The sequence below is a fragment of the Hesperophylax consimilis genome, chromosome 19 (assembly GCF_061612785.1).
Source record: "Hesperophylax consimilis isolate HC1 chromosome 19, BYU_Hcon_1.0, whole genome shotgun sequence".
In the NCBI taxonomy this organism is placed as follows: domain Eukaryota; kingdom Metazoa; phylum Arthropoda; class Insecta; order Trichoptera; family Limnephilidae; genus Hesperophylax; species Hesperophylax consimilis.
The window spans coordinates 14,862,273-14,876,385 of record NC_142854.1 but is presented as its reverse complement, the minus strand read 5'-3'; the positions used below and the strand labels follow the sequence as shown (position 1 = coordinate 14,876,385).

The 14,113-nt window shown below is 36.1% G+C and overlaps 1 protein-coding gene across 1 annotated transcript; it reads right to left on the bottom strand.

The window, feature by feature from the left end:
- Positions 1 to 209: 209 nt before the first annotated feature.
- Positions 210 to 13,772, bottom strand: Surf6 (Surfeit locus protein 6). The gene is made up of 4 exons (XM_089643097.1): positions 13,576 to 13,772; positions 9,766 to 10,149; positions 1,900 to 2,108; positions 210 to 467 (listed from the first exon to the last, which is right to left on the bottom strand). Exons 1-4 carry the CDS (start codon positions 13,691 to 13,693, stop codon positions 297 to 299), a joined length of 882 nt encoding a protein of 293 aa, XP_089499223.1. The 5' UTR covers positions 13,694 to 13,772; the 3' UTR covers positions 210 to 296.
- Positions 13,773 to 14,113: the final 341 nt, after the last annotated feature.

The following is a 14,113-nucleotide window of genomic DNA, read 5'->3' as shown; positions in this document are numbered from 1 at the left end:
CTTCCCTATCTCCTTCTCCTCTCCACTACCTTCAGCCTCACAACCTACCCCGATTGGGGATACCATAGTCGCACTGGCTCCAGACTGGGAAGCAGAAATAATCTAAAAGTAATAAATAATGGCGATAAGCTAAAAAGAACATTTAGTAATGGATGACATGGCCTGAGTATTATTATTATTATGTTACATGAAATCAGTAAAAGGGGAGGTTTATAGGTCATAAAATAAACTTTTATTATGGAACTTATATATTACAAAATCATAGACAATTATTCACAAGAAGTTTTCATTCGCGTTCACGGAATCATTCTTCCTTTTTTCACCGCCTTTTTAAGAACCTTCTTTTTCTTATCTTGGTTTCTCTTTGAAATATTATCGCTGCGTTTCTTCTGTCGGTCGTCTTTAGATTTCTGTACGCCCACAATTCTCGCATCCCATTTCTTAGCGCTCGACTTCTTTTTTTGTTCCTGGAAATAAAAATAAAAAGTTATTATGTGATAAATCTATCGAAACTCTCTTAACCCATTGGCCTCTGAATTGTTAACGCAGATCCTTCCAAAATGTAGGTTATGAAGGAGGAAGAGGGGCATGGCTAATCACATCAATCATAAAAAATAATGAGGAAAGATATAATATTTGACCTGCTACTGCATAAATTCGGTTGTGTGTCTGTGATCGTAACTCTGGTTCAATGAACTCGGGGATATGTTTTGAATTTGAGTGTCATTTTCAATATTGAAACTGATTGTGTCTAGTATTCAGGTAAGCGATAGAATAATAATAATATTAATAATATAAAATTCAAAAATCTGTTTCTGAAAAAATCAGAAAATTCGCAGATTTAGAAAATGAGAGGCATTCTCAGACTATAAAAATATTAACATTTGTTATTTCGGCTACTGGCATTATATCTAGCTCTCTCATTCAAAATTTAGGCGTATTAGATCTGTCAAAGAATTTACATGTAAAAATTCAAAAATCAATCATTTTAAATACATGTAGGATTACGAAAGATTTTTTAAATATTTATATTGAGGGATCAGTAGGATTTATAGGTCCAGTTAGGAGTTCTACCGAGCCGAACCCTCTGATATGAAAATATCTGGAGTCTGAGAATTATTTTCCCATTTGATCTCTGGTGATTTGTATTGTATTTATTAAGCTTATATAATGCACTTGCATAATGTGGATTGACTAGATGATCATTTGTGGAAAAGTGTGTGGAAGGGTTTAGTTTTTCCTATGGGGAAGATTTAACCCGGACATAAAGTTGGAAAAATTTTACCATAAAATTATTTTAATTCTATTTTTGAAATATGTACCTCTTTCTTTAGTTTAAACTTATTAGTGTAAATCTTGGACAAATAATGTTGGAATGCGTGAATTCTGTATGTTAGTTGCCCTACCTTGTACTTATTCAGGATAATACTAAATATTTATATTTCTGCATGTTGTCTAAGGTCTACTGGAAATGCCTATAGTCGAAATATCACGTATGAACAGAAATTCAATATGTTAAAACAATTAAAAATAGCGTTAAACATTAAAGCAGACTACACAGTACAAAATATTATCTGGAATATTCCATGAGAGGAACATTAGTTACTTCTTTTGATATTCGACTAACCATATTAGCTGGTTGTGTGAAATTAAAAATAAATTAATTTAATTCATAAAAATCACCTCCCCAGATTTGGGTAGCTATTACTCAGGGGCATTAGCAGTGTTACCTAAATTTGGGTAGCTATCGCTAGAGTGTTTTATGATTGGATATGTGTATTGTCTGAATGGAGCTAATGAAGCAGGAAAAAGACAGAGTGTTGTGTGGCGGTCCGTCCTCCCTGCCAACGGTACGGATAACGGAGCGATGGTTAGTTAACAAATGAGCCGTGAACTTACAATCTTCTTGACTGTCTTCTTGAGCAGCGTGGGGTCATCCTTAATCTTCTGCCCTTCCACCTTGGCTAGGGCGTTCTTCCAGGTGATCTTCTCCATCAGTGAGGAGGCCTTCTCCAGCTGTCCCGCCTCACGCAGCTCCTTCACCGTCTCTTTCTGCTTCTGCAACGTCTCCAGGATCTTGCGGGGGTCTTTTTCGCCTTTCTTCTTTGCTGAAATTGAACCAAAATCTTAGCACACTGGAAAGGGAAAATATACATAAAAATATACAGTACATACTCTCTGCAATCTGCCACTTTATACTACTATAATCCGCTGTTATTTTTACTAGTTGAAAGCACACAATCTCAAGTTCAATAATTTGCTGATATTCATGTCAAATTCAGTCTGCTCTAACACTCAGTTACTATACCGCCGTATAGATTGCTAGAGCTGAACATTTTACCAGACACCAGGATTAATTAATGTTGTTTTAGGATATTTCGGTTAGTCATATATACATTTTAGCAACTCTCGCATGTGTTCCTGTTTATTTCGCTCAAGACACGTTTTTCTTATAATAAGTTTATATAATTTTTTTTATATTTTCTTCTGAGGTGAAAATCCTGAAAATTTTACGAAAGATCAATTGCGGTGTTTGTTTGTTTTTTTTACGAAATACCTAAATAATTTTGCATGTCACTAATTGGACACTCGTCATTTTTTAGGGTGGCGGATTATTTTATGCCGGGTGTAACAGCACGTACCAGAAGGATTTTATGCAGGGTGTAACAGCACGTCCCAAAAGGATTTTATGTAGGGTGTAACAGCACGTGCCAGAAGGAATTTGTGCAGGGTGTAACAGCACGTACCAGAAGGAATTTATACAGGGTGTAACAGCACGTACCAGTAAAAAAAGGAGATGTCATTTTGTTTTCTAATGATATATTTTTTACAATTAAAAACCTAAAATTTGTTTAAGTAACACATTGCAACTGATCACACTGTTACGCATTCTCTCTCTTGTTACTGCGCTGATGTGCGTATCACGTGGCCCGCTAGGCTGTACCCAAATACTCAGTTGCAACGTAATTGAAAAAAAATATCATCAAACAGCAAAATGACTTCTATACTTTGGGGGCTTAGGATCACAGGGATTAGGATTAGGGCCTAACTACAAAAACTGGGGTTTAGAGTTAAGCTTGGTTTCGGTAATGCCATAATCATATTTATTAGTGACACAAAGCTCTATCTCGTACATACAGCCGTTTAAGAGATACAGTTGGGCTTATCAGTTCGGCATACAGTTTCGCATATGAGCATTACAATCTTTATTATTATAAAACTATGTTTTTGTAGATCCCTGTGATCCTAATAATCCAAATAATCTCAGGAATCGCTGGTTAAAGTCCATCCTGCTGTCAAACCCTTTATTTTTATTTTTTTCAACAGTTATACATCAATATATTACTAATGTAGAACTCAGTAAATGAGAAATGTTAAAAAATATACAAATAGCGGAAGTAAGTAAATAACATGTGTATTTGGGGAAGATTTAAAACAATGACAACAATATCACTACTGATGACATTATGTTGATAGGAAATAGACAAAAATAGAAGTATAAAAAGGCTATGGAGGCAGTGCCACGCTGATGGTCAATGAAGAAACATTAAGCAGTTGAGTCGCCCTGTGGAATGGTGCATTCTGATAGGCAGAAGTTCTCGCTTCCGGAACTAAATTATCTGTAAGCGTCGTTGAAAATATTGATGGTCAATGCAGAATCATTAAGCAGTTGAGACCAAACGGATAGAACTACCATTGCCGACCGAAGTGTGTTAAGCAGTTGAGACCAAACGGGTAGAACTACCATTGCCGGCTGAAGTGTGTTAAGCAGTTGAGACCAAACGGGTAGAACTACCATTGCCGGCCGAAGTGTGTTAACCGGTCAGCAACGTAAGCAGATATACACGATAAAATAACGATAGCAGTCAAGTACAATAAGCGTGTTTACACGTCAACGCGTGTGTTTCCACAAAAATCGTCATAACTACGTTATTCTTCTAGTGACATCCCTAAAACAAAAAGTAGAATATTCGTATTGAATGAAGCTTCACATCTCTATTCAAAGTTATCCATAGAAACCCGTAAAAAGACCTACTCAGTGGAAGCAAATTTTACCCGCCAAATCGTAAAACGACGCCAAGAAAGCCGTTTGACGTGCCGACCCGCCTCGCAAGTTTAATTATTTTTTTAAAAATATATTTTGTATGAAATGGTCAAAAAGTGAAGTGACAGAATTGTTTATTGTACATTTGTACGATGAAATAAGTGTTTTTTTTTTACATTATCCGTGATTTTAGTATCGTTTTTACATAAAACATTACAGGTGAGTCATTTTACAATTTTTTCATGTTTCCATTCTAAATTTAAATATTTACAAATGTTAATATTTATTTATGATACAACAATTTGAAAGCCTATTTTGTAACCTTTCTAAAACAGTTTTTACTATTCGGCTCCGTTCAGTAATGTTTCATTTATAGAGCTTTGATTGTGAGGCGGTAATAACACAACGTTTTCGTGAAATTGACATTTCGGTAAAGACATCTTAGCTTCAAGTTCGCGAAAAGTCGGAGGGGTTAAGCAGTTGAGACCAAACGGGTAGAACTACCATTGCCGGCCGAAGTGTGTTAAGCAGTGGAGACGGGTAGAACTACCATTGCCGGCCGAAGTGTGTTAAGCGTGGCCAGCGACTCTAAAAGTTTACCACTGTGTAAGGGAAGTAAAGAAATTTGGTAATTATTTATCTAACTGCCACTCTTTTAGATGACGATTATGGAAATTACACTTCGTTTCAACAATTACTATAAAAAACAAGTTTACATGCACAAAATAGGTTATTACATTATCGGTTTGTGTTAATAAGTAACTTGTGCGTATTTCGAATGAAACGAAACTTTCACGAAGGATCCTGTTATAAGGGACATTTTTAACTTTGAATCTCTCCTGACGAAAATAGTTGTTTCTTGTAGTAATTAAGTTGAAACGAAGGTAATTTTTCATAAGCTGTGCCTGTTAACCCATTGGCCACAAACCCCGATTCACAATCAGGTGTGCATCTCTAGTAATCATCCACAAACACTGACTCACGTTTGGGCTGGAGTAGGTCGGCCTAAAACCGAAAAACGAACACACCAGTGACATCTTTGAACCAAATTTTAAAAGCCAAACGCTCTATAGATAATGAAGCATTCATTTTGTGGCATCGGTAATAATATCTTTCTTAAGTTTTTTCCCTAAAATATGTTCGAAGTTTTGCAAGCAGCCGGCCGCCAATTAATTTCTTCAAAATGGCGATGCTTCTGGACTTAACAAGCACGAGCAAAAATTCCGGCTCACATTAGCCGAAATACAAAGTTTATTGGCTGAATCGGATGATGATTATACAAGTTATAATTTAGTGTCATCAGATCCTGAGTCCGAGGGTGAGGAATCTGCAAATGAGGACATCGAAGATTTCAATTATTCGACAGGCGAAGTGGGCTCGTCGGTTCCAGTTCCTACTTCTAAACGCTGCAAGATGTCAATTCCTGACAAATGGTTTTGGAATAGGTGATAGTCCAATGAGACTTCAGCGATGTCAGGGGGGCAACTTCCTAGCATATATTCCTCCAGGCCGTGGAGGGAAGATATTCCCAAAGTGACAATGCCGGGTATGCAAACGGAAACGCGCTGGGAATGCAAAAGTTGCAAATTGGCCCTTCACATCCCTGATTGCTTTGAGGACTATCATATAAATTAAATTTTTAGCCATAAATATACATTTATGTAAAAAAATAAAATTATCCATGTTAGATTTCTGTATTTAGCGTAGGGAGTGTGGCGAACCCATCGCTCAGGGAGTGGAAACACGACCTGCAATAACCATCCCAAGCTAAGGTGTGAGCTACCGTGCTCAGGCTGAATGACCTGGGGAACAGTGTCACGAACGGTGCCTCCGAGAAACAGGGTCGCATCTCGGAGTATTTAGACCTTACTCCGGCACTCGGGGCTCTGCTGGAGTAGACCTTTTATTTCCCTGGATACCCGTGGGATGAATATTGGAGCATTTGAAAACACCCTTTTCCCTCGTGGGGCCTTCAAGAAACCGAGGGGGAGTGGACTATTCTGGCATGGGGCCTTCAGGGAACCAAGGAGGAGTAGATTCCTCAGTTGCGGGGCATATAGGGAACCAAGGAGGAGTGGAGAGGAGAGGAGAGACGAAGTCCTCTTCCATCTTGCGGTCTTTAGGGAACCAAGGAGGAGTGGAGAAGAGAGATGAGGCTCTCTCCCCTTTTGGGGCCTTCAGGGAACCAAGGGGGATTGGAGAGGAGAAATGAGACCTGGGAATACACATTGTGGAACCAGAATAGCCACATATCCAATAACAACCCTTGTGAACTTTATAAAAGGGACCTGGTGACTGTGAAAGGAATGAGGTAAATTTTTTTTTTTTTTTTATAGTGAATACCTCACAAGAGTCCCAACTGCTCCCGTCTGGAGCCAGTGAGACTATGGCATCCCCACTTGGGGGATGTTGTGAGGCTGAAGGTAAGTGGGGAAGGGAAAGAGGAAGGTGGGGAAGTACCTGGCTATTCAGATCTAGTCACTAAACACGGCTAAAGCCATTTGGAGCAACGTTTCAATTCTGAATGGTGGTCTTACACCAGGGCGATACTGGTAGTATCTTCCACTCTGGAACGTGCCGCAAATATACTATATATGATTTTAATTAATTAATTGTGAAATAACACAAATTAATCAAATAAAATTTATTTGCGCACGCCGGGTTCGAACCCGCGACCTTCGGAATGGCAGTCCAATGCGTTACCACTGGACTATGCCAGCAAAAATGGGAGATAGCGCAATGGACCTATGGCCTAAGTGATCATGGGAACTATATGTATGTTCGCTCTGTAAACCGTCTCCGCTCTATAAAAAAAAAAAGGATTTCTGTATATTTTTTTTATCTTTGTGAATAAAAACAACAAATAAAAAAAGTTATTTTTGTTTCCTTATTTACACATATTTTGTTTTTTATTGTTCTTTTATTAAATTATTTTATTTACTAAATCTAATATGTAAGCAAATTTAAAGAAATTAATTCAATTAAACACATGGTTAAAAAGTTACGTTAGATTTAGTACACCAATGCAGATTTGAAATTCTTGGTACAATATTAATTCAGTGATGAGAGCAAATATTTTAGCTTAATAATTATGTGGCCAATGGGTTAAAAGTGTGGCGGTTACGTAAATATATAGTAGAAAGTTTACCAAGATAAGTGTGGCGGTTAGGTAAATATATAGTAGAAAGTTTACCTAGATAAGTGTGAGACAGCGAATAATAATTATGTGGCCAATGGGTTAAAAGTGTGGCGGTTACGTAAATATATAGTAGAAAGTTTACCAAGATAAGTGTGGCGGTTAGGTAAATATATAGTAGAAAGTTTACCTAGATAAGTGTGAGACAGCGAATAATAATTATGTGGCCAATGGGTTAAAAGTGTGGCGGTTACGTAAATATATAGTAGAAAGTTTACCAAGATAAGTGTGGCGGTTAGGTAAATATATAGTAGAAAGTTTACCTAGATAAGTGTGAGACAGCGAATAATAATTATGTAAATATTGAAGACAATATTAGTGATTTTTAAACGAAAATCTGAAACAGAAAAATCAGAAAAGGAAACGGTCACATCTGGGACTCGAACCCAGGACCCTTGTCTTTCCGGGACAATGCTCTACCAACTGCGCTAATGGGACCCTATTCCCCTCGGTCACTTTTAACTGTATCATACTTCGAATAAGAACTACCAACATTGTCTTCATTTTTTCACCGCACATTTTTATTGGCAACTATCTTTATGTATGATCGCAAGATTCAACCCGAACTAAATGCAATCCAGACAGCGTCTTTTAGATAAACCTATCTTATTTTTTATTTTTTAAAAAATGAAGACAATGTTGGTAGTTCTTATTCGAAGTATGATACAGTTAAAAGTGACCGAGGGGAATAGGGTCCCATTAGCGCAGTTGGTAGAGCATTGTCCCGGAAAGACAAGGGTCCTGGGTTCGAGTCCCAGATGTGACCGTTTCCTTTTCTGATTTTTCTGTTTCAGATTTTCGTTTAAAAATCACTAATATTGTCTTCAATATTTAAATATTACAATTTGAGGTTTTACTCAATAAAGTTATTCCAAAAAATAAATATTCATTCTAGACTTGCAGAAAAGTCAACAGATGTCGCACATTAAAAAAATAAAAAATAAGATAGGTTTATCTAAAAGACGCTGTCTGGATTGCATTTAGTTCGGGTTGAATCTTGCGATCATACATAAAGATAGTTGCCAATAAAAATGTGCGGTGAAAAAATGAAGACAATGTTGGTAGTTCTTATTCGAAGTATGATACAGTTAAAAGTGACCGAGGGGAATAGGGTCCCATTAGCGCAGTTGGTAGAGCATTGTCCCGGAAAGACAAGGGTCCTAGGTTCGAGTCCCAGATGTGACCGTTTCCTTTTCTGATTTTTCTGTTTCAGATTTTCGTTTAAAAATCACTAATATTGTCTTCAATATTTAAATATTACAATTTGAGGTTTTACTCAATAAAGTTATTCCAAAAAATAAATATTCATTCTAGACTTGCAGAAAAGTCAACAGATGTCGCACATTAAAAAAATAAAAAATAAGATAGGTTTATCTAAAAGACGCTGTCTGGATTGCATTTAGTTCGGGTTGAATCTTGCGATCATACATAAAGATAGTTGCCAATAAAAATGTGCGGTGAAAAAATGAAGACAATGTTGGTAGTTCTTATTCGAAGTATGATACAGTTAAAAGTGACCGAGGGGAATAGGGTCCCATTAGCGCAGTTGGTAGAGCATTGTCCCGGAAAGACAAGGGTCCTAGGTTCGAGTCCCAGATGTGACCGTTTCCTTTTCTGATTTTTCTGTTTCAGATTTTCGTTTAAAAATCACTAATATTGTCTTCAATATTTAAATATTACAATTTGAGGTTTTACTCAATAAAGTTATTCCGAAAAATAAATAATAATTATGTGGCCAATGGGTTAAAAGTGTGGCGGTTACGTAAATATATAGTAGAAAGTTTACCAAGATAAGTGTGGCGGTTAGGTAAATATATAGTAGAAAGTTTACCTAGATAAGTGTGAGACAGCGAATAATAATTATGTGGGCAATGGGTTAAAAGTGTGGCGGTTACGTAAATATATAGTAGAAAGTTTACCAAGATAAGTGTGGCGGTTAGGTAAATATATAGTAGAAAGTTTACCTAGATAAGTGTGAGACAGCGAATAATAATTATGTGGCCAATGGGTTAAAAGTGTGGCGGTTACGTAAATATATAGTAGAAAGTTTACCAAGATAAGTGTGGCGGTTAGGTAAATATATAGTAGAAAGTTTACCAAGATAAGTGTGAGACAGCGAATAATTTACAATACCCTAATTTTTATATTTAGGCTAAAAAATAAGATGCTCGCAAAATACATGTTTAATAATGTTAATTATTATTCCTGTGTGGAGTTAATATTAAAAAAAAAATTTAAAAAAAATTATAATTTCGGAATACATGGCTACCCCACGAGAAACTGTGGAGATTTTAGACTTCCAAAAACAAATTTGTCGGGAACCCAAAATAATCTTTATTTAAAAGGATTTAAGATATTTAATTAATAACCGACAGATGTTAAAGAAGCTAAAAGCCTTGCTGCTTTTCGTGGGTTATGCCTAAATATGATAAAGAATAAGTTTTAGATGTATTGTAAAGTGTCCTAAATGTAATAGAATTAAGTTGTAATTTTATAACTACTATAAAACAAAACATGTACTAACCTTCCGGTACTCCTGACTCTGAGAAGTCGAATTTAGAGAACACCATCTTGCCCTGACTGTTGAACACTGGTTTAGTTGGCTTTGCCACAAGTTTAGCAACTTTCTCAACCTTTTCATGTTTCACCACTCCTCCCGAACTTCTCTTTTCTATCCGCGAGTTCTTTTTCTTTTGTCTTCGTTCCTCTTTGCCAGTTTTTTTCTTCAATCTTTTGGTCAAGCTCTTTTTCATCATTTTGTTTTTGAGTGAAAAGTCAGTGTTGCCTTTGAGTTTGGACAGTCGATTGCTTAACTCTTGGAAACTTTGCGCTCTCCGAATGTCTTTCGCTTCTTCTTTTGAGGGTTTTTCTTGGCCGAGAAATACGTCATCTTGTGCCTCTTCGTAATCTAAAACATACCAAATTAAATTAATTTAGGTTGGTAAACTTCTCTAATTCTGCCGCATGTAAAGGCTCTTTAAAAAACAACACTTGATTTTAACTTAACACACTTTAATCGGGAAGGGTAGTTCTACCCGTTCGGTCGATTGATGCTTAACGTCGGGAAGGGTATTTCTACCTTCTGCGCCCGCCTCATTTCAATGGCAGAAAAGAAGAAATTATCCGATGTTTTTATATGAATATTATATACCAATCTCTTTGTAAAGGTCCCAACTATACGTACATAATTATCAAATTGTAATGCAAGTCTTTTTTTAGTATTTATCTTGGAGTCTTTGTGTACATCGATATTTCAACTAAAATGACCTATATTATTGAACACCTGACACTTGATCAACGAAATAAGTAATTTAGATAACATATTCTGTTATTATAATAGTTCAATTCCTGGAACGAGAGTTTTTATGACCCTGAAACCCGAAACAAATCTCTCTAATTTCTGTTCCGCACCCACTCAAAAGCAGGTATCGGCAAACGCAGTTTGGCGGACCATAATAAATATTTACAAGTGCATGCCAGTTTTTAAAAAGCAAATTGTCCTACGGTTGTGTTCCGAGGAGATAATATTTATATTTGCTTTTTCAAACCATTCAAAATGGATTCTGAAAATTAAGAAAGTGATGACGAAATCGTCGCAGATAATTTATCTGCCTGTTCTAGTAATTATTTGCCTGAATTCCATAGTGAAAGTGAAAAATCTAGTGGAATTGAAGAAATTTCTTGTAGGAGAAGAATGTCAGTGATGCCATTACAGTTCAGTGATTCTGAAGAAAGTGATATGGAGGAAGAACAATAAAATATTAGATGAACAATTTTTAGACGTGAACTATAACTGATTATATAAAGGTGATTATAAACTTAAACCTAATAGTGTATGGTGAAAAACAATAAACAATATTACGTGAGCAATACGAGAAGCATTCTACGCTAAGTGATTATTTTAAATTTCATTTTATTAGGCTAGGTTTACACTTGTAAGTAAAATTTACGACTTTCGTAAATTTTTGATAAGTTACTCACAGGAGCGATTACATATGCATCCAACTTATCGTAAATAATGCTCACGGAAGTTGTTTGGAAGTTTAACTTACGAACTTCTCACAGAGACCGCTACACCAATAATTCTATTTTAGGTAAGATGGCTTCCTGATAACAACGCGTTGCCGCCGACTTTGACAGCTGTCAGTTAGTAATATTTGATAAGGGATTTGTTTATTTACGGTTAGATCATGGATCCCCATATAGTACCCATTTCCGCACATAACGGATTGCCGTTGCGATAATATGCACAATTTTGTCAAACAAAAACGTAAGGGCCCGCAGAGTGTGTTGGATTAGGAGTTGGCTTCAAACAAAAAGTACTGATGGGGCTTTCGTTCGTTTAACGGCAGAATTAAGAATTGAGGATCAACGAAAATTACTTAATTTTATCCAAATTAGAGCAACTGACTTCTAATACATAATATATGTAAATGGTTGGACCGCTAATTAAAAAGAATGATACTCGTTTTCGGAATGCTATTTCACCAGATGAAAAATTAATGAGATTCCTGAGGCGTATGTGTGTAACACCATGTACGATCGTGTGAGAAATGCGGAGATCCGCAAAGAGTACAAGGCTGATGTAAGCGTAATGAGTAAGATCAAGAAAGGGACGCTTAGATGGTTTGGGCATGTAGAGCGAATGAGCAAAGAAAGGAGTGTAAGGAGAATATACGATGCAAATGTGAATGGTAGCAGAAGTCGGGGACGCCCGAGGAAGACATGGCACGACCAAGTGAATCAGATACTTGAATCGGGCCATGTCAACAGTCATAATAATAGAAGAGTATGTATTAGACGATGTATGAATGTGAATGAGGCAATAAGTGTGTGCCAAGACCTAGTTGTTTGGCTGTCCGTCCTCTCAGCCTACCCCTGCGGGGAAACGGCGTGATGGTTAGTTAGTTAGTTAGAAAAATTAATGGTGACTCTTCGATTTTTGGCGTCAGGTAATGTTTTCTACGTATTCTTGTATTGCATTTTTGTATGCATTCATTCGAGATATTAATTTGTTGTGAAGTTTGATAGCTGATCCATCAGTTCGTGAAGTCGAATACTAGAATCATTATCACACATTTACACAGGCATTTTTTAAACATGACATTGTGTTAATGATAAATAATGTTATGTTAGTCTCCATAGATTATTGCAGTGTATTATTTCATAAAGCTGTCCATGGCGACAAATAAACAAGTCCCGAGGAACAACGGCAGAAAGACCCGTCAGTGTTGCAGATTTCTGTTTTACCATCCCGACAGTGACGTCAAAACTTACTGTAAGCGTCTCAACTTATCAATCTGTTTTGATAAGCTGTGAGAGAGCCGTAAATTCACGCGTGAGCGATTAGACCTGTCAAAAACTTACGTAAAAAAAACTTCCGTAACTTGGTAAAAATTACGGTAAGTGACTTATGGTGTCGTTTACATTGGTAAATTTGTCGTAAGTCGCTTACGTGAGCAACTTACAGGAAAAAACTTACAAGTGTAAAGGCAGCCTTAAAATATTTTCGAAGATATAGCGTTATATATTTTAATAAAATTTTCTACATACCAACTCAGCATACCCAAGCTATAAAATTTCTAGCCGAAAACCAAGTATTATTTCTAATGCAACTTAATAAATCGAAAACAAAGTCATTGTTGGGTCATTAGGGTTCAATTTTTTAAGTATAAACTAGGTTTCAATTTTATAAAATTATTATATTTTCACCAAGCCCCAATCATTATAAAAACAAAAACAATTGCCACATCTCTAGTATTGTTAGAGTAACACATTATTACAAATTCAAATACCACGTGTGCAATTGCCCCTCGCACGGTACAGCGGACCAAAACCATCGGAACGTGCTAATAATATTGGTTATATAGCGATTTATAAAATTAAAGAAATTCGCGCGGGACCTTTATTTTCGCCCGTTTTCAGCGGTCTGCCGGCAAAAAAATAACCCGATCAAAGTGTGTTAAATATCTAATGGAGACAACTATTTAAGTCGGGGCTTTAAGTAAAAATGCACAAAATAGGGCATTAGGGTATAGATTGGGTTATTTTAATAATTTATGCATATTTCCTAACCTTCAAACTTAACTTTGATAGAGAAAAATGGAACTTTAATGCATCTTAAACCACAATCTCCCACCACATAAATAGTTATTTCTCGTAGTAATTAAGTTGAAACCAAGTGATATTTATATATTTTAGCGTACTAAGCGTGCAGCGAAATTCTACAACTTTATCATTAGGTTTTATTTGTGGTTTACTGTATCAATGGTATGAAGCATGTTAAGTTTCAAACACAACTGTCATTTGTAGGTTAGAATATATTACGACTTACCGTGGGAAGGTATTTGGGATACGGACAGAAGGTTTCCTATGAATTTACTTTCTTTTTCAAGTCTATTTCTCACTTCTTGACGGTTAAACTTTTTCTTCTTTTCCATTTTGAGTTGCATTGTGTTTATTTTAGGAATGTTTACCGCGAACGCATGGATTTCTTAAAACTGATGTGAAACGTCAAAAATAAAAATTACGATTGCCAAAAATTTATTTAAAACAACACCATAGACACCTCTTTATAAGAAATAAAACGGGGCAGTTTGTTATGAAAATAGGGGGACGCGGGTCAGTGGGAGAAACCAAATTTTTACCTTCGAGACGTAATGCCAGTCTCCACCAGTTGAGAAGTGGTGCGTATAAAATTATTCATCAATTTTGAATGGAGTCAAAAATAAAAAGACAATATCAGTTTCTTCCATCAAACTTACAAAATGTTAAATAAAATCTATTTTCGGAAACAATAAAATTACCAGTCTTTAAATAATTCAGGAAAATTAAAAGGTTTTTTTTCCTCTTTAACTTTTTGCACTCCTAAT

What these genes read in the sequence shown, in the direction of transcription:
- Surf6 (XM_089643097.1), bottom strand. Translation starts at nt 13,693, where the DNA reads ATGCAACTCAAAATGGAAAAGAAGAAAAAGTTTAACCGTCAAGAAGTG. An exon ending in ATCCCAAATACCTTCCCACG is followed by an intron (nt 10,150 to 13,575) that starts GTAAGTCGTAAT and finishes GGTATGTTTTAG; the next exon opens with ATTACGAAGAGGCACAAGAT. An exon ending in AGAAGACAGTCAAGAAGATT is followed by an intron (nt 468 to 1,899) that starts GTAAGTTCACGG and finishes TTTTATTTCCAG; the next exon opens with GAACAAAAAAAGAAGTCGAG.